This window comes from Chiloscyllium punctatum, chromosome 1, assembly GCF_047496795.1.
Source record: "Chiloscyllium punctatum isolate Juve2018m chromosome 1, sChiPun1.3, whole genome shotgun sequence".
Classification (NCBI taxonomy): domain Eukaryota; kingdom Metazoa; phylum Chordata; class Chondrichthyes; order Orectolobiformes; family Hemiscylliidae; genus Chiloscyllium; species Chiloscyllium punctatum.
The window spans coordinates 82,888,762-82,913,667 of record NC_092739.1 but is presented as its reverse complement, the minus strand read 5'-3'; the positions used below and the strand labels follow the sequence as shown (position 1 = coordinate 82,913,667).

Sequence of the window (24,906 nt, the reverse complement as noted above, 5' to 3'; positions counted from 1 at the left end):
TGCGGTGGGGGAATCCAGAACCAAAGGGCATAGATTGAGGGTAAGAGGAGAAAGGTTTAAAAGGGACCTAAGGGGCAACATTTTCACACAGAGGGAATGCGATGCCAGAGGATGTGGTGGAGGCTGTTACAATTACAACATCTAGTCGGCATGGACAAGTTGGACCAAAGAGTCTGTTTCTGTGCTGTACATCTCTATGACTCTATGATTCTAGAATTGTTGAAATTGTGTCATCAAGTATACTCAAAACATAGATAGGAAGATTTTTAAACAGTAAAGGGTTCATGGATTATGGAGAAAAGGCAGGAAAGTAGAGTTGCAGATAGTCAGATCAGACATGATCACATGAAAAGGCGGAGCAGAATTGATGGCAAAAAAGCCGACATCTCTTTCTATGTATCCTGTTCTTATGGTCTAACTCCACGACTGATTCCCCAGTCACTTCTGACCACTCAACTGTCTCTTGAGCAGCTGAAGACCTCCACATAGCCATTCAACCAAGCACTCAATTGCCTCTCCAACTTGACCTGACTAATCCCAAAAAATCCAGTTAACCCCACTCACTCAAATTAAGCATGATCAACTATTCGCTCACCTATTTACGTCTACTCGAATAACCAACACATCTACCTCACCAATTCACTCACCCATTCACTCATTCATTTAGCCGCCCATTCACCAACCCACACTCATTCATTAAATTATTGTATCTTTAAATACTTACCAGAATGCAGCAATGAGTGCTATAATAAGCAGGTGTTTCCTCTTGTTCCTTGATCCTATTGCAATCTGCTAGAGTTTCCTAGTTACTGCATAAGGTTACGACACAAAGTAAGAGTTCATGATGTATGAAGTAACATATTAGCAAGGGCTGAAGACTGATTAGAAAACAGGGAACAGAAAGTAAGGATAACTTCTCAATTTTCTGACTGGTAGAATGTAGCCAATGGATTTCCAAAGGGCTAGTGCTAAGGCCCAACCATTTACAAATATAAATAAATGATTTGGATAAAGTTGCTACATTTGCTGATGACACAAATATAGATCGATAAGTAAGTTTTGAAGAGTACGTAAGGAGTCTGCAAAAAGTTATGGTTAGGTTAAATGAGTAGGCAAAAACTTGAAAGATGAATAATGTGGGAAAATGTAAGCTTGTCTAATTTATCAGAAAGGATTGGAACATAGCATGTTATTTACTTGAACAGAGATTGAATAACGTCATGGTGCAGAGGGATTTGTGTGTCCTGGTAAATGAGTCACAACATTAGTTTGCAGATATAGCAAACGTTTGGGAAGGTAAATGCAATTAGGTTATTTATTAGAAGCCAATGGAATATGAAAGTAGGGAAGTTTTGTGACAGTTTTATAAGGTATCGGTGAGACCCATCAAAATTAACATGTATATTTTTGGTTTCCTTATTTAAGAAAAGACATTATTGTATTAGAAGCAGTTCAGAGAATGTTCACTTGCCTGATTCCCAGGATTGGGGGTTGGGAGGTGGTGTGTGTGTATGTGTGTGTGTGTGTGTGTGTCGGGGGGGGGGGGAGGTGTTATCTTATGAGAAAAAGTTGGACTCTGCATCCATCAGAGTTCAGAAGAATATGACGTAATCTTATTAAATGCAAGATTCTGAGGGGGCATGATAAGTTGGATACTGAATTAATGTTTCCTGTTATGGGGGAGACAAGAACTACTCGGGACAAACTCTTGCTCAAGTTTTGTATGAATGTATAGAATGCTCTGCTGCCTACTACATTCTGTGTTAGCCAGGGTCAGATATTCCCAGAAGAAATAAACAGTAGCTTTGGCTCAAAAAAACATTTGCGGTGGTAATGTTTGCAGCAGTGTTGCTGACTGGAAAGTTCTGGCCAATTCCTTTTCATTACAAAAAAGCTTTTCAGATATGCCTCTGTCAGCTCATGTCCAATTTGAAGGATTTTCCCAATCTAGCAATAGTGAAACAGCTTTACAGTTATGACTTGGGATGTGACAGGTTTTGTAGATGCCATCTGATTCAGCAGATTTGAATTTTGAATCAACATTTTATAAAATCATGTCAAGTATTATCATCAGTGGTTTTACTTGTATCTCAGGTTTAAAGTTTCAAGATCTTTAGTGTTTGTTTATCCCCCTCTGCCTGGATTGAACAGGTATGATCAATGGAAACAGCAAAAGCTGTTTGATTTTTCACTTTTCAGGTCGGGTAGACAGTCCCATAAAAGTTCACATCATGTCATTCATGTCACACACAATCACATTGGACATTATTCCTGACAGGTCTTATCCAGCAGAAAACCTTTAAAGTTACTTTTTATGGATTTTTTTTGATTATTCACTAATATTTAATATGTATATCCTGGAACTACTTTTGAAAATGTATAAATTAGGTTTAAGGTAAATAATGAAGTGTAGTACTTCACTTTTTTTCCTGATTGATGGCTGTTTGTTATTTGCTGGAATTTGGGATTTCCCACTCCCATCTTAATCTGTCAGCATCTTCCTGATTCTGCTATCATCATTTTTGGCATTGCATTGATACTAGTTTCCCTCACTCAAATCTGATCTTAGAATTATAGCATGGTGACAGCACAGAGGAGGCCATTTGGCCTGTGGTAACTTTGTAGACTCTCTGTAAGAGCTGCACACATCAACACACTCCATTGTCTTTTCCCCCAGCTCTGTAATTTTTTTTTGCTGTTCAGTTGCTCCTCTAATTCTCTTGTGAAATCAACAAATAGCCTGACTTCACCACAGTCTTAGGGAGTGCATTCCAAGTCCTAAAAGAGACCAGATGGGGCTCATTCCTGGTCCTCCTGCCAGTGAGGATTGCCAATGGCAGAGAGGAGTCAGGCTGTGGTTCAGCTTCCTGCTGGACTGAGCTGGACAGCCAATCTAAGCATTAATTAAGGATCATTAAGTTGACCACTGTCTCCCCTCACGCCCCCACCACCAAGTGCATGGTGACGTTGTTAGCTTCCCTGCAGTGGCCCCTGAAGTTTTTGGAACTGAAGGATCAATGACACGAAAAAGGAAGCCTCAGGCCGGAATGATAGGTCCTGCGCCCCCAGTGATTCTGCCAGATGGGATTTCCTCACAATTGATGAGCTTTTTTTCCACAGTCATTAGAAACTTTAAATTAGGGAAGGAAGTCTACCAGCCTTACCTGGTCTGACCTACATGTTGCTCCAGACCCACAGTAATGTGTTTGATTCTCAACTGGGATTAGGGGCTGGCAGTAATGGCTTGCCTCGCCAGTGACACCCACATCCCATGAGCAAACAATTCTGAAAAAAATAATAGTTTCCACTCAAGGATGAGGTGCCCCTAAAGTCTTTGAACTGCCTCAGTAGCACCCAGCCCTCTCAGTGATGCTACTGAGACTGCAGACATGCTGGGCCCTGACTGTTCCAGATTCTTCAGGAATTGCTAAGCCTGAATTGGTCAGACAACATCTCCAAACCCACTGAGCAGCTGGCCAGTACAGCTACAAGAGAAAGACACCGCTATTGTTAAAAAAAAACAACTAGTTCACTAATGTTCTTCAGGGCTTATAAGTTACTATTCTGACCTCATCTGCTTTTCATTTGATTCGAGTCTCATGTTCTATAGCTCTGTCTAAATGTTGTCAAGGCAATTAAAATAGGAAATTAATACGGCCTTGCAATGTTGCCTCCATTCTGAGAACTACAAAATAGAACTGGGGTTCTGGTGAATCATTGTTTGTGTTCTATTGGTATCTCTGTGTCTTATATGTGTAGAATAGCACAATAATCAATGTGCAATAGTGCAGCATTAATCAGATAATTTAGCAGCTAAAGGTCAAATGCTGGAACAAATCTCATTCCTGCACTCAGCCTTTGGATCAATATGTCAGTGAGTGAAGGAAACTGGGGAGCAACAGAAATCACATTAATGAGTTTATTTTGAAGGAGACATGGTTTAGATTTCAACTTCATCCAGCCGGATGCTTAGTCTTACACTCAACATAATATTTTTTTAGATTAGATTACTTACAGTGTGGAAACAGGCCCTTCGGCCCAACAAGTCCACACCGACCCACCGAAGCGCAACCCACCCATTCCCCTACATTTACCCCTTACTTAACACTACGGGCAATTTAGCATGGCCAATTCACCTGACCTGTACATCTTTGGACTGTGGGAGGAAACCGGAGCACCCGGAGGAAAACCACGCAGACACAGGGAGAATGTGCAAACTCCACACAGTCAGTTGCCTGAGGTGGGAATTGAAGGATAACGGCAGATATAGGGCCAAAGCCTTGTGAGTGACGGTGAAGCCTGGCATGACCAATGGAGGTTGGCAGTGGCAGTCAGCAGCGAAGGTGGCTGATGAGCACAGGCGGGTGTTAGCCCAGTGCAGGGGAGAGTGATCCTTCCTGGTGAAAGCCCAGCTTGAAGCATCTGCAGGCCCATGGCTTAAGGAAGGACTGCGATGTTCTCAACTTTACTTCTCTATTTTTCAGATTTTATCCTAAGGAGACTGTAATGCTGAACTTTTTACCTAATCTTTTTTATTTTTCAACTTCTGTAACTTAGAATATGTACCAAGGTACGTTGTAGCAAAGGTGGTGCCATATGTGGTGATATTGTACACTTTCACTGTGCTTTTGTTTGCCGTACTTGAGTACACTTCACAATAAAACCTAAATCTGAATCTAAAATCTAAAGAACACTCTATCCTCGTTGCCAGGAGCCACAAACACAATGGCTTGCTAATGGATTGACAATAGCAACCAAAATGAAAAGCACACAGGCTTTATTGCAATGGTTTATTGCTGTATTTGTGTAGAAGAAAATGTTTAATTAGAAATATTCCTTTGGGGAATCAGAGCAGCAACTAGAAATCTGAGTTCACAAGAAACATTTTATTTCTGTAATAATGCAGCTAATCTGTGATCGCCACAACCCCCTCATTTAAGTTTGTGCCAAGGCGAAACTGGCATAATTCCTTTATCTTTCCCCAGTTAATTGTCCCCTCACAATTCCATCCATTGAGGAATGTAAAAAAATGGCTGATGGAGCTGAAAGCTGCCACCATTTCTGCAGTTGTCCTTAACCAGCCAGTGTATAAAACATGAAACTGGGATGCTCATTAATATTTTTGAACAACTGAATTATGATAGACCAGCACAGGAATGGGCCCTTTGGCCCATGATGTTGTGCCAACTATGACACCAAATTAAACTAATCCCTTCTGTCTGCCTTTGGTCCATATTCCTTCATTTCTTGCATATTTATGTGCTTATCCAAAAGTCCCTTAACCACCGCTATCATATCTGCCTCCATCATCACCTCTGGCATATTTTAGATACTTGAATCATAGCACCATACTGCATTGTGTACAACTTCACAATCCAAAGAGGGTGATATATGGAAGACACAGAGGGAAAGGAATACTCATCATCTGACAAGGAAAACTTGGTTAACTGTGGGGAAGAAACTGAAGAAGATTGGACACTACAACTGGCCACCAGGAATGGCAGGAAGGTGTTAATTGCACAAGACATTGATTAACCCTCTTGTTCACTGTAACGTTATACAAACCCACGTGCTTTAATTCATTTTTTCATCTCCTTCACCACTCCTTTAACTCTGCAAATAATAAATATTAAAACCATTCAACCCACAGCAATGAACTGAAAATGAAGAGTCAAAAGCTATTTTGAAAATATACTGCATACAAAAGGTCCAAGCTGTAAATTATTAAACAGCAAACAAAATATTTGTCTTGAATTCCATTCTCAAAGCCTTCAAAATCCCTGTAGCCTGGCTTTTTAGCTCCTTATTTACAATACAGTCTGTTGTCCTCTTTTGTCAGCACTGATAGCGGGCTGCAACGCAAATATTCGAGGAGAAAGTGAGGACTGCAGATGCTAGAGATCAGAGCTGAAAATGTGTTGCTGGAAAAGCGCAGCAGGTCAGGCAGCATCCAAGGAACAGGAGAATCGACGTTTCGGGCATCAGCCCTTCTTCAACACAAATGTTTCAGTTTTGTAATCAACTCTACAGCTATTTCATAGGTTTAGCACTAAGAATGGGAAAAAAAAATGTCCAATTCTGTCTCCTATCTCCTTTTATTTCTACAGCAGCAGGCAGTAGAAAAACCATAGCCATTTTGACTCATCCAGAAATTCTCAGTTGTAGGCTGTTAGTTTATTTAATTCTTTCGGTAACCAGATCTCTTACAGCTCTGACAACCACCACATTTTCAACTCCTCCACTTTGACATCCTGATGTGCCTTTAATACCCACCGTCCCCACAACAAACTCCTTCTTCTAATGTAAGATTGTTTGTCATAGAGCCCTTGAAAATGACAGAATTCGTCTCACCTCCATGATAGATTGATAAAATTATATAGTACAGAAGAGGATCTTCAACTCATTAAGTCTGTGCAGCCAAGATACACTACGACTGACACTTGTCCCGCTTTCCCACACTAGACCCAGAGCTTTGAATGTTATGTCACACCTAGTGCTCATCCAAATACAACTTAAAGGTTATGAGGTTTCCTATCTTGACTACTCTCCTAGGCAGTGAATTCTAGATACCCCACTGCCCTCTATGTGAAAATGTTTTCCTCACATCTCCTCTAAACCTCCTGACTTTCACTATAAAATTATTCCCTCTTGTTATTCATGCTTCAACTAAGGGAGAAAGCTGCTTTCTTTCACCTAGCCCATGCCCCTCATTATCTTATACATCTCTATCAGGTACCTTCTCAAACTTCTCTGCTTCAAAAATAAACAACTTGAGCTTATCCAACCTCTCGTTGTGGCTAAAATGCTTCATCCCAAACAAAATTCTGGTGAATCTCCTTTACACCCCTCCCATTCCAATCACGTGGTGATCGGAACTGCACAGCAGTGCACGAGTTGTGGCCTGACCAAAGTTCCTGATGAAGGGCTTTTGCCCGAAACATCGATTTCGAAGCTCCTTGGATGCTGCCTGAACTGCTGTACTCTTCCAGCACCACTAATCCAGAATCTGGTTTCTAGCATCTGCAGTCATTGTTTTTACCAAAGTTCCATACAGCTCCAACATAATCTCCCCTCTCTTATAATCTATACCATCACTGATAACAGCAAGTATCTGGTGTGCTTTCTTAACTTCCTTATTATTTTGTTCCATCACCTTCAAGGATCTGTGGTGAAGCACCCCAAGATCCCTCTGATCCTCTGAGCTTCTTCGTGTCTTGCCATTCATTTGTCTTTTATTTCTTCCAAAGTGCAACACCTCACATTCACTAGGCTTATATTCCATCTGTCACTGATCTCCTCATCAGACCAATCTATTTATATCATCTACAACTGACACTTTCCTCCTCACTGTCAACCACTTTGCCAATCTTTGTATCACCTACAATTGACTTACCTTGCCTCAGCCAATCTCAATTATATTTTATATCTATACCACACACAATAACGGATCTAACACTGATCCCTGAGGCACACCACCACACAGTGAGCTGCAGTCACGCAAACAACCTTCAGCCACCACCCTCTCTCTCCTGTCACTAAGCCAATTTTGGATGCATCTTGCCAAATTACCCTGCATCCATGAGCATTTATCTTCTTCATCGGTTTCTATTGCAGGACCTTGTCAAAGGCCTGACTGAAATCCATGTCAACCTCACCAACTGCCCTACTCTGATCTAAATTCTTGGTCATCTCCTCAAAAATTTCCGCCAGATTTGTTGGGCGTAACCTCTCTCTGACATAGCCATGCTGACTATCCTTAATCAAACGTTGCCTCTCCAAGCCAGGAGGAGATCACTGGCAAACAGAGTGGGGCGGTGGATAGGAAAGATAGTACGGAGGCACGGAGAAGCCATCTGGATCTTATTTAGCCCCTGGGCCAGTAGTGAAGTATAGTCACCTCTGGAATAATAGGTGTCAATTGACTCAACCCTGAGCCTAATGGACATTTAGTGACAAACAGCTGGGAATCCCATGTCAACATCTTGCCTCTGACTTCAGCAGAAAAGGTTTCACTGCCACTAAGCCTCCATAGTTCCAATATCAATGGGCTGAATTAGATTCCACCCAAAATTTATAACCGTTTTAAAAAAGATTACATTTTAGTAAAATCAAAGTGGCACGCTGGCACAGTGGTTAGCACTGCTGCCTTTCAGCACAGGGTCCCCTGATCACTTCTGACCTTGGGTGACTATGTGAAGTTCCTATGTTATTCCTGTGTCTCCATGGATTTCTGCCATGTGCTCCAGTCTCCTCCCACTGTCCAGTGAGGTGCAGATTAAGTGGATTGACCATGCTAAACATTGAAAGCTAAGTGGGTGAACTGTGGTTAATGCAGGGTTACAGGAATAGGATGGGATGCTCAATGGGCTGAAATAGCCTCTGTTTATGTGGTAAAGATTCTATGACTCTATTCTATAATTCTATACATCATGACTGGAATATGATAGAAAGTTCTAAATGACTGTTTTAATTCCACAAGAATTGCTACTGCTCCAAAAAGAATTACAAGTTGAACAATCAGAGGAAAGTCATTCCTAATTCCAAAACATTGTGGGCTCTTCAGAAAATTAATGAAGTGAACAGTCTTTCTCTAAAGCTGCAGAGCCCTTCCAGATATCACATAATGAGCCATCTGCTTTGTCATGTATGGCCTGAAACTTTGGCCATTTAGTAATTTTATTACCTGCAAAACAGTTGGAAATTTATGAGAATGTGAAAGATCCTATAAGAGTGGAGAAAGAAGAAAACATGCACTAACCTACCAATACTTAGATCGTTGGCTCATTTGGCAGAAATTGCATTCCAAACTCGTCACTCGTCACAAGTGACAAGTCATCAACAATACATATGCCTATTATCAGCCTGTGAAATATCAAAAATGGAAGGAGCTAATAACCCTATCTGTGTACAGAACTTCTATTTAGAGTCATATAGTCAGAGAGATGGACAGCACAGAAACAGACCCTTTGGACCAACTTGTCCATGCCAACCAGATATCCTAACCTAATCTAGTCTCATTGCCAGCATGTCACCCATATCCCTCTAAACCCTTCCTAATCATATACCCATCCAGATGTTTTTAAAATTCATCTGGCAGCTCATTCCATACATGCACCACCCTCTGTGTGAAAAAGATACCTCTTAAGACCATTTTTTATCGTTTACCTCCCAGTCTAAACCTATACCATCTAGTTCTGGACTCCCCCACCCCAGGGAAAAGACCTTGACTATTTACCCTAGCCATGCTTCTCATGATTTTATAAATCTCTATAAGGTCACTCCTGAGCCTCCAATGCTCCAGGTAAAACAACGCCAGCCTATTCAGCTTCTCCCTATAGCTCAAATTCTTTAACCCTGGCAATAGTCTTTTAAGTCTTTTCTGAACCCTTTCAAGTTTCACAACATCCTTCCGATAGGAAGGATACCAGAATTGCACGCAATATTCCAACAGTTGTCTAACCAATGTCCTTTAGAGGTGCAACATGACCTCCCAACTTCTATACTCAATGCTTTGACCAATAAAAGAAAGCATACCAAATGCCTTCTTCACTATCCTATGTACTTGCGATTCCACTTTCAAGGAGCTTTGAACCTGCACTTTGTTTAGCAACATTCCACAGGACCTTACCATTAAGTGTATACGTCCTGCTCTGATTTGCCTTTCCAAAATGTAGCACCTCGCATTTATCTAAATTAAACTCCATCTGCCACTCCTCAGCCCATTTGCCCATCTGAGCAAGATCCTTTTGTACTCTGAGGTTTACATATCACAGCATTTTATGTTTGACTAATTACATTGAGGTACAAAAATAGCTGAGAAATATGGTAGTCATTTTGAAGTGCAATATTCATCTAAAGGTGAAATTTGTTTGTCTCCCTCTGCAAAGAAAACAGATATCTCTGTCATAATTAAATAAACTCACAGGCTCAGAATTATTAGATAGTTGGTACATACCCAGTTACTCTTATAGTTTATTGACATGGTCAAGTCACGAAGCAGAAATAAACTATGAGTTTTAATATTTCCAACATATTTCCTTTGAGAACCACAAATGTTGCAGCCTCTTGCTTCAGGCAATTATGCAGCCTGTTTCAGTTAGGAAATCACTATATGTTGCACCTTGCAATTTCCTATCATATGACTTTCTTGCCATCAAAATGCTCAATCAGTGAGGTTGGAGACAAAACAGGTTGGCACGTGGAAAGGCCACCATTACATTCATTCTTCCACTGCAAATTGTGCTGTTTTCATTTCTAATTTTGCTACTTTCTTGCTAATGTAATGTTAACGTTGTTCTGCGTCAAAAAGGTTTTCTTTTTTAAATAAGTGCAATTTTACACAGGTCATATCTCAAGTGTGTAATTTTAAATGATGTGATCATGTTCCTTCTGTTGTAGAAGGTCTTCTCAGGTCCACTGACTATGGAGTTGACATTGGAAATTGTTGCACCTGTTTTGGGATGTCAAACAGGTGAAGCCAACACCTGTTTCCAAGGATGCCTGAAAGATCCCCGCCTTGAAATTCAGTTCGCTATCTATAATAGGAGTTATCCCCTACTCAGAGTAGCGGACTGTCTGCAGCCTCTGTCAATTAAGCCCAAGCAATGACCAAGATACAAATATGTTAAAGAGAAGATAATGTTGAAAAAGACTCAGTGAATCCAAGACAAACAACTATAATATCTGGTTCCACAATATCTCAATTGCTATTTGCACACCACTGTTAGCTCTTCACTTCACTATCCCTGTATTTACTTTATGTTGGAGAAAGTGAGGACTACGGATGCTGGAGATCAGAGTCAAAGAGTGTGGTACTGGAAAGGCACAGCCAGTCAGGCATATGCTGGAAACGTTGACTTTCCTGCCCTTCGGATGCTGCCTGACTAGCTGTGCTTTTCCAGCATCACACTCTTTTACTTTATATTGGTTCTGGTGAGACAACTGCTCCAATGCTCATCTTTCGCAAAGACACAAGCAGCCACTGTAACCTCAAATGAGGTGAAAATCCCTGCTCAGAATCTAATTGTCATATGGAACTTTTTCTAAAAAGCATGATGCGCTTTAAACATCAGGGTACCTTGAATGCAGTAGTCAAATAATAATGATGCATTTCTGGACTTAGCAACAATGGACATGTTTTTGTTGTTCCCATTTGTAAAATCAAAATTAAAGGCTATTCAGAAATTATTAAGAGTATAATGAATTATAAGCATATATTTGATTATTGTTATTCTGACATTCTTTAAAAAAAATGAAGACTACATTCCAAACAGCACTCTCATCACATGACTTGTTTAAAGTTGGATAGCTTGTTCGGATTAAAGGGAATCTTTTCCATTTCATGATGGTAGCATTAATTATCCTTCTTATCTCTGCAGATGCAGGTGGTTACTCTGAGAATGAGGTATCAAAGTAATTCTATTTAAAGAACGAAAGCATTGAATTAATAATATTGCACAGCTGGTTCCATGATCAACAAGACCTTGGTCTACAGTTTGAGATTTGTAAATGAAAAATAACTGCTCAATTCTTACTTTTTGGCAATCATTTTAATGTACCATAGTCTGAACAGATGAAACAGTTATACAGATTGTAATGAGTCTTTTATATTTAATATTGGCAATAATTGCATTGAGCCAAGTTTTTAATTCAATACTGGCTGCCTTGCTTTATTTGAAAGTTTACGTGTTTTGGAAGACTGCAATTGATGCTGCTGTGATAGGACACAGCTACAACAGATCATCACTTGATAATGCCTCCTCCATTCCATTGTCGCAGATTGTAAGCTATTATTATACTGCACTTCATTCACGATTTTCGGTAAATGCTGATTAACATTTTCATTCCACTACTGTGAACAGAATTGCTTCTAATAAAACAGTTATCTCGGTGAGCTATTACTTATGGATTTCCTGTGAGAAATCACTTAAGAGAAGCTGAACAAAAATGAATTATTAATTAGATTTTACACAAAGATGCAATAAAGAGATGGCTCGCAAGCTGGAAACCATTTCATTTTGCTACTTAATAAAGATCAAAAATGTCTCTAGTTTATGGGCGCTTGATTTCATTTACAGTGAATGTTGAATTATAAAGCAAGCACAACCAAGACAGCTGGTTGAAGCAAATAGGAGACAAAGTTAAATGAAACAGTAATCCCCAAGTTTATAATGCCAAGGTTGGATGAGACAGAATTGTAGCCTCTAAACAATCTCCTTAGGATGCTCTGCAGTTACAAAGAAACACACAAATAGCATTCATATCATACCTTTTGTGACCAGTGGATGTCTTAATGTCTTACAGCCAATAAAAGACTTTTGGAGTGTAATCACTATTGCAGGAAACACAATAGCCAATTTGTACCCAGCAAGCTCCCCAGTCACTCTGCCCAGGTGGGACAGGAAGTGACACTATCGTTCTAGATGGCTCTCTTTTCATAATCGGCATCCGAACCCAGTGGGGATGTTTTATCCCTCTTTGTGATGGTGTCTTCTCTCCTGGGCTCCTTCATCAAGACTCCCATGCCACCTGGAAATCTGGATGCTTCTTTGCAACTTTTATTGAGTTGAATACCTTATATTCATAGTCAACCAAAAAAGGGACTCTGCATTTTTAAAAGACTGTATACAACAAGGAAATTTTAAAGGAAGCATTGCCTTTGATTGCTTTAAGCAAAAATGTCAATTAATGTGAAATTGTGGACAGTGAAGTTTTGTAGGGTTGTGCCTACTAGAAACTGAATGAAGATTGCCCACTCACCGCACAATGGCTGGTGAAGAGGTGATGCTTTACCTAACAACATGTGCTGAAATAAAAAAAAACAGTTCCTGACGTATTCTGACCAATTGCACCATCCAGTTCACATTTATTGCCATAAGTTCAAGTGTGCAGGAAAGAGTCACAGGGCCTTTCCAATCAAGTTCTATTTTAAATGAATTTAAGGCGCAATTGAATGTTAAATAGTTCAGCAAATTTATTGGAATATTTGGTGCAATTGTGAAAAAAAATATGGAAAATTAAACAAAGGTACTCAACAAGAAGGTATTGAAATACAATGAGCTGATAAAGGATCACAGATAGACTGGAAACACTTTACGGTTGTGTTGCTGGATTTTTAATCACAGATTCACCAGGATGTTGCCTGGCTTGAAAAGTCTTAGTTATGATGAGAGACTAGATAGAATGGTTTGTTTTCCTTGGAGCAGAGGAGGTTGTGGGGGAATCTGATTGAAGTATACAACATTATGAGAGGCATTGATAAAGTGGATCCTGTGAATCGCTTCCCCATGCCAGATGCCTAAAAGACCGGTGGGTAGATACTTAAGGTAAGGAGCAAGTGGTTTGGAGAGGATCTGAGAAAGAGTGATTTTTGATCCAGAGCATGAAAGAAATATGGAATGTACTGTTTGACGAGATGTGGAGGCAGGTACTCTCACCAAATTTAAGAAGCACCTGGATGAGCACTTAAAATGCCAGGGCATAGTAGGTTATGGACCAAGTGCAGGTGAATGGGATTAGAATTGTTTGGTGTTTGTTAGTTGGCACAGACATAGTGGGTCAAAGGGTCTGTTTCTATACTGTAGGGGTCTATGAGAATCATACACAATGATTGCTGCAAAAGAGAATTGGATTTCCATGGCAATTCTCTCTACTGCTAGCTTCTTGGACAGGTTTGTAAAAGTATGCCCGGATGTAGATATCTTCAGTGAAGAAGATACTAAAGGTAGCTGGGTAACTTTCAATTTAATCAGGATCTGATGTAACATTCTGACCCTGATCAGCGTATCTGAGTCAATATCTCAGATTTATGTATAGTTATTGCCCGATGTGTGTTGATGTTATGCATATTGCATTCATATTTCTGACTGACTGAATATATGATGCTGGCACCATTGCACTGAGAGTCTGACTAATGGCAGTGTAGGTACCTTTACACCGGAATATCACACATTGTGATGGTATGTCACTGTCTGAAAGGTACTCTGAATGTCTAGTCTATAATCTCTGCAATAACATAACAAAGGACAAAGATAAAAAAAATTTATAGCCCAGGAACAGGCCCTACAGCCCTCCAAGCCTGAGCTGATCCAAATCCACTGGCTAAACCTATTGCCCAATTCCTAAGGATTCGCATTCCTCTGCTCCCCACCGACTCATGCATTTGTCCAGATGAATCTAACGTGCCTGCCTCTGCTACCTCTGCTGGCAACACATTCCAGGCACCTACAACCCTCTGTGTAAAGTACTTGCCGCATGTATCCCCCTTAAACTTTTCACCTCTCACCTTGAATGCGTGACCTCTTGTTATTGAATCCCTCACCCTGGGAAAAAGTCTTGTCTTTACCCACACTGTCTATACCATTCATGATTTTGTAGACATCAGTCAGAGCCCCCCTCAAACTCCATTTTTCTAATGAAAACAATCTGAGCCTACTTAATCTCTCTTCATAGCTAGCACCTTCCATACCAGGCAACATCCGCATAAACCTTCTCTGCACCCTCTCCAAAGTGTCCACATCCTTTTGGTAATGTGGCAACCAGAACTCTACACAGCATTCTAAATGCGGCCAAACCAATGTCTTGTACAATTTTAACATGACCTGCTAGCTCTTATACTCAATAACCCGTCTGACGAAAGCAAGCATACCATATGCCTCTTGACCACTCTATCCACCTGTGCAGCCACCTACAAGGTACAATGGACATGAACTCCCAGATATGGGACTCTGAACTCTCTGCTCATCAACTTTTTCCAAGGCTCTTCCATTTACAGTATAGTTCGGTCTAGAATTAGACCTCCAAAAATGCATCACCTCGCTTTCGCCCAGCTTGAACTCCATCTGTCACTTCTACACCCAATTCTCCAGCCTTTCTATATTCTCCTGTATTCTTTGACAGTCTCCTATGCTTTCTGGTACTCCATCAATCTTTGTGTCACCTGCAAACTTACTGACTAGACCACCAATGCCCTCTTCCAGATCATTTATGTATATCACAAACAACATTGGCCCCAGAACTGATCCCTGTGGAACACCACTGGTCACCTTTCTCCATTTTAAGAAACTCCCTTCAACTACTACTCTCTGTCTCCAGTTGCTGAACTAATTCTTTGTCCACCTCGCGAGAACACATTACACACCATGTGACTTCACTTTCTCCATTAGTTTACCATGGGGAACCTCATCAAATGCCTTATTAAAGTCCATGTATATGACATCTACAGCCCTTCCTTCTTCTATCAACTTGGTCACTTCCTCAAAGAACTCTATTAAGTTGGTAAGACACGATCTCCCCCGCATAAAACCATGTTGCCTATCACTGCTAAGCCCATTCTTTTCCAAATATAAATAGATTCTATCGCTTCTCCAGTAACTTTCCCATCACTGACATCAGGCTCACTGGTCTGTAGTTATCTGGAATACACCTACTACTCTTCTTGTACAGGGGAACAACATGAGCAATCCTCCAGTCCTCCGGCACTTCACCTGTGTTTAAGGATGCTACAAAGATATATGTCCCGGCCCCAGCTATTTGCTATCTCGTCTCCCTTAGCAACCTGGGATAGATCCCATCCAGTCCTGGGGATTTGTCCACCTTACTATCCTTTAGCCTACCCTACACATGTTCTCTCCTTACGTCAACATGATTTGAGGGAGATTTACTGACGTCATCTTCCTTTTAGGTTGATATCTATAAAAACTGTTTTCTCCAGTGTGGTAGAAGAAAACCATTAGGCAGTCCAACAAGATGACGTTCTTGACTTGTAATTTACTCTGTGATAACAACTAGGTAAAAGTTGCATTTGGATGAGGATGTTGTTACTAAAATTATGATAATATCTATATCGTAGGCCTGTGTCATTTTAGAATTAGAGCCATTTTGTCTTTTCTCACCCAATTCCTTATAACATTATCAAATAGAATACAGTTCAAAGCACTCTCCTGCACTAACTCTTTTAGAAATATTACTTTGTGAAACTTACAAAATATGTAGAAAACCTAAAGGAGGATAGTAGCAAACATGAAAAAGATACAGAGTGGTGAAATAGATATGCGACAGCATAGATGAAATTTAATGCAGAGAAATATAGTGATGTGTTTAAGAAAGAAAAAGATGTAGAGAAACATACAAAGGAAATAGTTACATTTTAAAGAGGGGACATATTTACAGAAAGGCTTTAAGGTGTATGTTTAGAAATCCAGTGGTGGCATCAAGCAAAATCATGATAATATTTGCGATTACTTGGAAGCCTCAATATCCTGCCTCCATATCTGCTGCTATACCCTTTCCCTGTCACTTCTATTTGCTCTACTGAGTGCTTTGTGAATATGGGAACATTAGAAGCTCAGTTCTGCACTTTGGTTCTAAAACATAATCTGTCACGTTTTGTAATTATTCCTGTATATAACAAAAAATAGCAGTTTTATTGAAATAAATGTGAATTAAAAGATAGGAAATATTACAGTGTTTTCCTTGGGTTATGTAAATCCTCAAGGATAATGCTATACTTTCTGGTTCAGGTGACCAATATTACTTCGATTTTATTTTACAATGTGCAGATGAATTATTTAAATGCCCAATGTCTTTCATCTTTACTTTTTGTGCAGTCACCCATATATGCTAACTTAAGGGGCGGATTTGTGCACAGACCATGTGAGCATTTTGGGATTGCTGTGCAAAGCATTGCTGATGACTGTTATCCATTCTGGTCAGGACTTATACAACCATGTCTATCTATTTATCGAATCATTTTTGGATGATTCACAAAATAATAACATGATTTGATCTTTGCAAATAAATTAGTGCTTCTTGGGGATAGTTGTTTTCTATAGTTAGTTTTGTTAAAATATTTTTCAAAATGCAGCTCTTTGTTATGCCTTTGTTCAATAAGTTTGCTATTTCATTATTGTTGGTGAATTGGTTTCTCATAAGATAGTTAACTATTCTCAGGTAAGAATAGCAGTGTTTTCTTTCTATACATACACAATCAATCAGCATATTCTTGGGGAATTACTGATAAGGTTGTGAGAATTGTAGTACTTATGAACAAAGTTTATTAATATTCTTCATTGCTAGACTGAGCTATTTAACTTCTTTAACTTCCGTATTTATTAGCTAATTTGTTTCACAATATTGTGAATTTAGAGTGAATTAAACAGAAGTACTAGAATGTACGTAAATGTGTGTGAGTGTTGTGGTCAATTTTATTATATGGACTTGTTATCTTGAGTGACTGTGTTGAAATAATTCAAACCTGGTTTCATTCAGCTCTTTACCAACTGGACTGAAAACAGAATTATACTGTGCATAGTCATTGTAATACCAATTCTCCAAGTAAATGGACCGCAATCATATAGGATCCTGAGTGACAAGATCTGTGCTGAAAATGTTGCTGGAAAAGCGCAGCAGGTCAGGCAGCATCCAAGGAGCAGGAGAATCGACGTTTTGGGCATGAGCCCTTCTTTTGGAATGAGGAAAGTGTGCCAAGCAGGCTAAGATAAAAGGTGGGGAGGAGGGACTTGGGGGAGGGGCATTGGAAATGCGATAGGTGGAAGGAGGTTAAGGTGAGGGTGATAGGCCGGAGTGGGGGTGGGGGCGGAGAGGTCAGGAAGATGATTGCAGGTCATGAAGGTGGTGTTGAGTTCGAGGGTTGGGACTGAGACAAGGTGGGGGTGGGGCATTGAGGAAACTGGAGAAATCTGAGTTCATCCCTTGTGGTTGGAGGGTTCCTAGGCGGAAGATGAGGCGCTCTTCCTCCAGCCGTCGTGTTGCTATGGTCTGGCGATGGAGGAGTCCAAGGACCTGCATGTCCTTGGTAGAGTGGGAGGGGGAGTTGAAGTGTTGAGCCACGGGGTGGTTGGGTTGGTTGGTCCGGGCGTCCCAGAGGTGTTCTCTGAAATGTTCCGCAAGTAGGCGGCCTGTCTCCCCAATAAAGAGGAGGCCACATTGGGTTCAGCGGATGCAGTAAATGATGTGTGTGGAGGTGCAGGTGAATTTGTGGTGGATATGGAAGGATCCCTCGGGGCCTTGGAGGGAAGTAAGGGGGGAGGTGTGGGCGCAAGTTTTGCATTTCTTGTGGTTGCAGGGGAAGGTGCCGGGAGTGGAGGCTGGGTTGGTGGGGGGTGTGGACCTGATGAGGGAGTCACGGAGGGAGTGGTCTTTTCGAAACACTGATAGGGGAGGGGAGGGAAATATATCCCTGGTGGTGGGGTCTGTTTGGAGGCGGAAATTACGACAGATGATACGATGTATATGGAGGTTGGTGGGGTGGTAGGTGAGGACCAGTGGGGATCTGTCCTGGTGGCGATTGGAGGTGCGGGCTCAATGTCGGAGGAGCTGGAAGTAGAGGAGATGCGGTGGCAAGTCCTGATATGTGCCAGTTTCTAAAACCTCTCATGTCAATCTCCAATCCAATTACAGAATGCTTCTGCATTTCGATGTCGCACATCAGGCTGCACCAGCAACTATCACTGTAATGCGATATCAAGGATACTGTGCACTCAGGTACATGCACACAGATCATGGACTGGCTCAGGCTGTGTCTCCATGCTCTTTACTCACTGTCATAGTACTCACTGGCTTTGAATCTACCTGAATTCTCACAGCATCCCTGCTTTACCTTGCTTTGCCGTACCTTTTTATATATTGCCCCCTTAGCCAGAGATACTAGGGTCATATTCATTCTGTATTGCCATGTCATAGTTGCCAGGAAGCTTCAGTCAAGTTAAAGAGAATAGCCTTCACTCAGGGATGCTGGCACTGTAAGTCAAAGTACCCTCTGATACATGTCCAGGACCTTAAACAGTGTAGGTCAGCCACTTAGAGTGGTCAGAAACACAATGCTGTCTATGCACGAGGTGAAGAGCTGAATGTTGGACAGCACCACTTCCCCCCCCAACCCCGCGCCCCCCCCCCATGTCTCCCCCAGTTCTTCCTCTAATTTTCTTACTAACTGCACAGTCCTCCAGTGCCCATGCATGGAACCACTTCTGGAACCAAAAGACAATACTGCATGTTATGGACCAGGTCAGACCCCCTCAAAATATTTTAACAAGGTAGCCGCAACCCTAACTTTTTATTGTTGGAAAGGTAGATGTGAAGTGCTGTGTTCCATACGCGATGTGACTGGTCAACTACTCGACGTTAAGAAAAACACAAATTATTTAAACACTATAGTTAAACTACAAATAAATGACATGGCAGGATGACCAGTGTAACCAGACGTGTTGTGTCTTCTTGGTGTGGTCTGTTGATGATATACTGGTCTGGATACACTGGTCAACCTGCTTTATATCCATCCTAGGACAAGCCAAACAAAGACATGCATGGGAATTCCTGGAGACCTGGCACTCAACCCAAAACTTCATGAACAAACATGTAGAGTTAGACTCCATATGCAAACCACTGAGAAGCAAAACCAGAAAAGACACTACCTGCCTCAGCTTACTGGGACAGGTAAATAGCAAGCAGGACAGAACACTAACACTTCACTGGAGGCGCACAGATGATGTTACCTAGTATGGTGATGAAACATCTGCAAACAAACTTACCAGCTCAGCAAACATGTCAACAACCACAAAGAAACAAGTACAAGAGGGCACAACTTTAAAGTGATGTGTGACAAGAAATAATTTTCACTCAGTGAGTAACTAGGGTCTGGATTGCATTGCCTGGAAGTGTGGTCGAGGCAGATTCGCTTCAGGCATGCAAGAGAGCATTGGATGATTATTTGGATAGAAATATTGCCCAAAACTATGGGGACAAAGCAGGAGATTACTAGATAATGATGCTATGTAGCCATGATGGGCTGAATGGTCTCCATAATAATTCTGTGAATTGTTTGAAAGTGAATGTTTCAACATTTTTTTAAAAATTACTCAGTGTTTATAGATTTGATCTGGAATTTTCATTACTTGTACCTTTTTCTAGATGTTGGAAAAATGAAGATATTTTTAACATTTAATTTTACATCAAACACGAAAGCATATTTTGTTAAATACAATATTCTTGCCATCAGTGTTTAATCATCTATTTCAAATAAAAACTTTGGAGATAAGATTTTTGAAGATTGCCTTCATTAAAGTTTAACTTGAGGGAAGTTTCATTAGCCAATATTGTGCTTCTCCACGGTTTGGTATATACGAAAGTGAGTTTTCAACAAATTATTTGAATCCATCTGAATTGGATGCAACATCCATTGGCAAAGATGAAACAGCAAGGTCAGACAGCTGCATTCTGCTCAGAATAAAGATCTATCTTCTTTCTTGCATAGTGCTTCCCTGAATTAAAATTGCATAGTTGTTCTGTGCGATGAGTTGAAGACATGATAGAGGCATTGCAAACTGAATATACTTATTTTTTGTCGAACCATCAGTGTGTGGTAATCCCTGCCACCAGTTTCAAGCTAACATCCCAAAAGATAAGCTGATTTCACCTGCTTATAAGCAGATAACTGTTGGAATGCTTCCACATAAATCCTATAAAATTGGTTTTTGCTGGATTGATCTTACAGAGTACCTTGAATTACCTTGATCCAGTTGCAAGTTATAAAACTCTACAAAGGAAGTGTGGAAAGTGAATCATTCATATTATATTATAGATAGGATTCATAATTTGTATATAATTGAAAGTTTGCCAGTTTACTCACATTTTGACAGAACGTAAGTGGAAATACATAATCGAATTGCAAACTGAATGAAGGCCTTGGTGGTATTATTTGAATGGAAAGAATTGGTAAGGGAAACAGTAAAATAGAAAATGAAGCAACTGTGTGAAACTGTACAAGAAAAGACTTACATTTGTATAGCACCTTTTACCAGTATCAGACATCCTGAAGTGCTTCACAGCCAACTAAGTATTTTTGAAGTGTAGGGATTGATGTAATGTCAGAAACATGACAGCTAATTTGTACTCTGACAAATCACAGGCTCTCACATCAGCAATATGATTTTTTTTCATGCTGTTGAGAATAAATTATAATTATTAGTCAAGATACTGGATAAAACTTGCCTGCTCTTTTTCATAATAGAGGCATATGATCTTTTACATCCATCTGCGAGAGCAGAGGAGCCCTCAGTTTATCATCTCATCTGAACAATTGGTACCTCTGACAGTCCTTTTTTAGAAACGTTAATGTAAACTGCTATGCTGTCTTGAATTTCAATGTCTGAGATTGAGAAATGAGGAACTAAGAATTATCTACCTTTGGAGCTGAGAGAAAAGCAATTATCAGCCTCTGTGAACAGTGAGTTAGCTGATAGGACAAGGATTATTAGTTAATTTGCAATAGCCTTCCTTAAAAATAAAAATCTCTTCAAGGTGCTCCTGGAGCTTTGGTAATTTTAATTCTGTTTTAGGCACACAGCAGTAGTTGCAAGAAGCTTTTGGGTCTGAGCCTAATGGAGAAAATATGGCCTATTCTTATGCTTATTTGGCTGACAGTCTATTGTTCAGTTCCAATAACATGATATTAAAGCTGTTTGAAAGTCACTGTACATTTAGGGAAGAATTGTGAGCATGATGTTATGTAAAATTAATTAATGCATCTGGTAAATTGCACAAGTCAAGTTAGAGGTTCAGGAGATATCATAACCTTAATTTTAAATGTCTGTTATTTTTAACTCCAAGTGAAACACAAAGGATAGGCGTGTTATGGCAAAAGTTGAAGTGATTTTACTTTTTCTTGCAGTTATCAGTTAATGAAGTACTTGCCATAAAATGTGGGTTCTTTTCTATCTTGTCTAATTCCAGGTTCTAATGCTGTGGAGGCCCAGTGCAGAAAGTTTGAAGTGAAAGCACAGGATGGCAAGAAGTTACTGTTTTCTGCAGATGAAAGTGAAATTGCCATTGGCGTTGACAAACTGCGTGTGACAGGTAACACTCATTAAACATAAATCACTCTTTTGTAGTTTATCTATTTATCTTTTATAGAATTGCACATAAAAGATGGAACAACTGTACTGTTTAGCAATGCAATGTAACATTCTGCACTAATGTGGAGCCAAAAATGATAGAATGATCAAGAACACTAAAATTGATAAGAAGTATTCAAGGCCGTAAGTAGGAGTAAAGATCATATGGTCATGCCAGAAACCATATATCATTTAGCCTTTAATAATATTATTCATAAGTGATTTGTTTTTACTTTGGCTTTGTATAGAGGCAGTGAGCCACCTGCTTTAACTGTAATCAGATATTTCTGGAATAAGCATCAGAGAAAAGTCCATATTGACTTTCTGTTGTCATCATTATGAGAGATACAGTTAGGATTACATTAAATACTACTAATAACATACCAAATTATCCATCTTCTATGGTGAAACAGTACCTGACCTGCTTTTGTGGTACCCTTCTTTGTATACTCAAATTTGAACGCTTATCGTGGCCAAGGGAAAAAAAAAATGTGCTAAGCTGTTGAAATCCACTATCACAAAATCCTGGATCTGAGAATGTAACATCTTGAGAATCATATAGTTGAATTGATCTTTTGACACAAAACCCAATGTCATTTTAAACTATAATCCATTTATTGAGGGCACTTTCTTTTCTGACATTTGTAATGAAAGTGTGCAACTAAGTATAATGGAATTTCAGGTTTTGTTCAGAATAGTAAAGAATATAAATTTTTCCCATTATATAAACAGTATATATCTGAATTATAAAACCCTACATCTCTTTGTCTTGCACTTTTACGTGTTTACACAGTTCTATGTTGAAGACAAAGCAATTTTAGGACATAGATTATTCAAATAGCTCTTTGTGTGTGATTCCGATACTGTAATCATGCATCACCCCAGGTGTATTGCAAAGTTCTTCCTATCTCATTCAGTACAACATTGTGAAAGCCTTACTTGCTACATTCCAACTCCACTTTGTAGAAATGCTCTAAGAGTGCCATCTGGTGTATTTCTCAGTGTCTTCTCAAATACAAGGCTAAATGAGTATTCAAAATAATATTTTATTCCTTGTGCTTTCTATTGACAGGCAACTGTGTGCACCTATGTGTAATGTGTAATGTTTATGCTATTCTGAAGCTGTACTGTATGGCTTTGGCATGAAAGCTTTATTGCTGTGGAAATGCAACATTTTGTTAAGCTGTACCATTCCATTTACAAACCTTGATTTTCAAATGTCTGACTTCTGTGTCATAACTTCTGCCTAAATCCTTTTTAAACAACATTACAAAGTACAGTTATAAAGGTACATGGTTGATCTCACAGTGAAAAAACAGTAAGTGGTAGGAAAGATATTCATATGAGCGAAATCTCTCTCAGGATTTACAGAAGCTTTGCCATGCATCATGCATCTGGCACACTACTCTATGTAAGCCTCTACAAGATTTGACATTATTCTTTGAATGATCTGTTTTGCTGATGTTATTCCAAAGGCTAACCTGTTAAAACAGAATCTTCTAAATAGTATTATCTAAGTTGTGAGAAGCTTGGACTCCTCATCTAATGATATTTGTCAAAATGTGTTCTAATCGTGACCATTTTAGAGAATATTGAGCTCTTCCCTAATGATGCTTAATTCTCATCACTAATAACATAGGATGGACTTCTCCTTTCACAGCGTGGTTATGAGAGAGAACATATATTGCTATTGAACCATTTGTTCTGGATTTAAACATGGTGAGTATCAAATTAAAGGGTGAAATATTCCTTGGCTGACCACTGATCACTTTCATCACCTTTGGAAATAAAGCACATGGAACCATTTTCTCACTGCATGTAAGCATATCAATCTCGCTGCTTGTCTTTAGTGCTCTGTCATCGACAGTAGATAATTTTAGAAATTCTGTTCTGAAGTTTCCCCGACAACTTTTGACACTTTTTAAACTCACAGCATGGAAGAAATAGAGTCAATTCCAAACACTTTTCTGCTTCAGTGTGAACAAGTCTGATCATAGATTTTGATCAGTACTTCAATCATTATTTTCTCTCTGTGCTTTTAATTATCTGCCACTTCTCCCAGAACCTTCAGCTCTACTCCCCTTGTTCTTGCAGCTTTTTGCAAAATGGTTGAAAAAAAACTCTTGTATATGGTTCAACATCCGAAAGAATTGCAACTGCTACTTCAGTTTCTAATTTATGTTGTGTCCTGTGCCCTCCTTTCAGGATATCTGCACTGTAATAATTCACACTTATTTCTTACACTTACACTTACTTCCAGAATTTCTCCTAAGAAATGTACATTAGATTTTGTGAATCCTCTACTGCTTTGAATGTTGATGACTTTAAATTCATTGGTTCAGTTTGGAATTTGTGTTTTTCTCTTTCCATTTCTCAACTCTGTCTTTGTCTCTCTCACTCTCTGTCACTCTCCATCCCTTTGTCTCCCTCCTTTTTCTCTCTCTTTCTCTTTCTTTCTCTTTCTCTGACTCTTTCTGTTTGACTCTTTTTTTTCTCTCTCTGTCTCATATGACAACTGATCATTCCTGCCACCTAATCTCAGTTTGTCTACCTAATGGAACTGTGTTCACAAGGACTCAGGCTTCTGCATAGGACTGCATAGATCTGAAAATGCATTATTCATTACTCCAACAACTATTCTGCTGTAAATCAGCACCTCTTTTAGATTACCATGCTTAAGGTTTTTCATTAATTAGTACAAATAATCAACAACTTTCCCCATGTCTCAGGGTATAAGTGTCAAATTTGCACATTTCACAGCAGCCTACTTGCTGAGAATGTAATATATCTTCAATTCACAATAACTATGATGTACTTGGCTTTACCCTGTTCGAACTGCAGGGTAACTAAAATGTAATTCATAGTTCCATTGCATATCAACTTGTTCACAGTCTAGCTTCATGGTGTGGCAAGATGCAGTGTAAAAATGAACAAATCTCTTGGACCACTGTGACCATGCCTAAACCTGATTAACGCTGCAATTTTCTGGAAACTC

At 39.7% G+C, this 24,906-nt stretch overlaps 1 protein-coding gene across 3 annotated transcripts in view; it reads left to right on the top strand.

Moving 5' to 3' along the window:
- LOC140476947 (zeta-sarcoglycan) overlaps nucleotides 1-24,906 on the top strand; it is a 956,705-nt gene that overhangs the window by 846,948 nt on the left and 84,851 nt on the right. For all 3 annotated transcript variants that reach the window (XM_072569948.1, XM_072569957.1, XM_072569968.1), the window contains exon 5: nucleotides 21,751-21,873. In XM_072569948.1, the coding sequence (XP_072426049.1) occupies nucleotides 21,751-21,873 (123 nt within the window). The remainder of the gene's footprint in view (nucleotides 1-21,750; nucleotides 21,874-24,906) is intronic.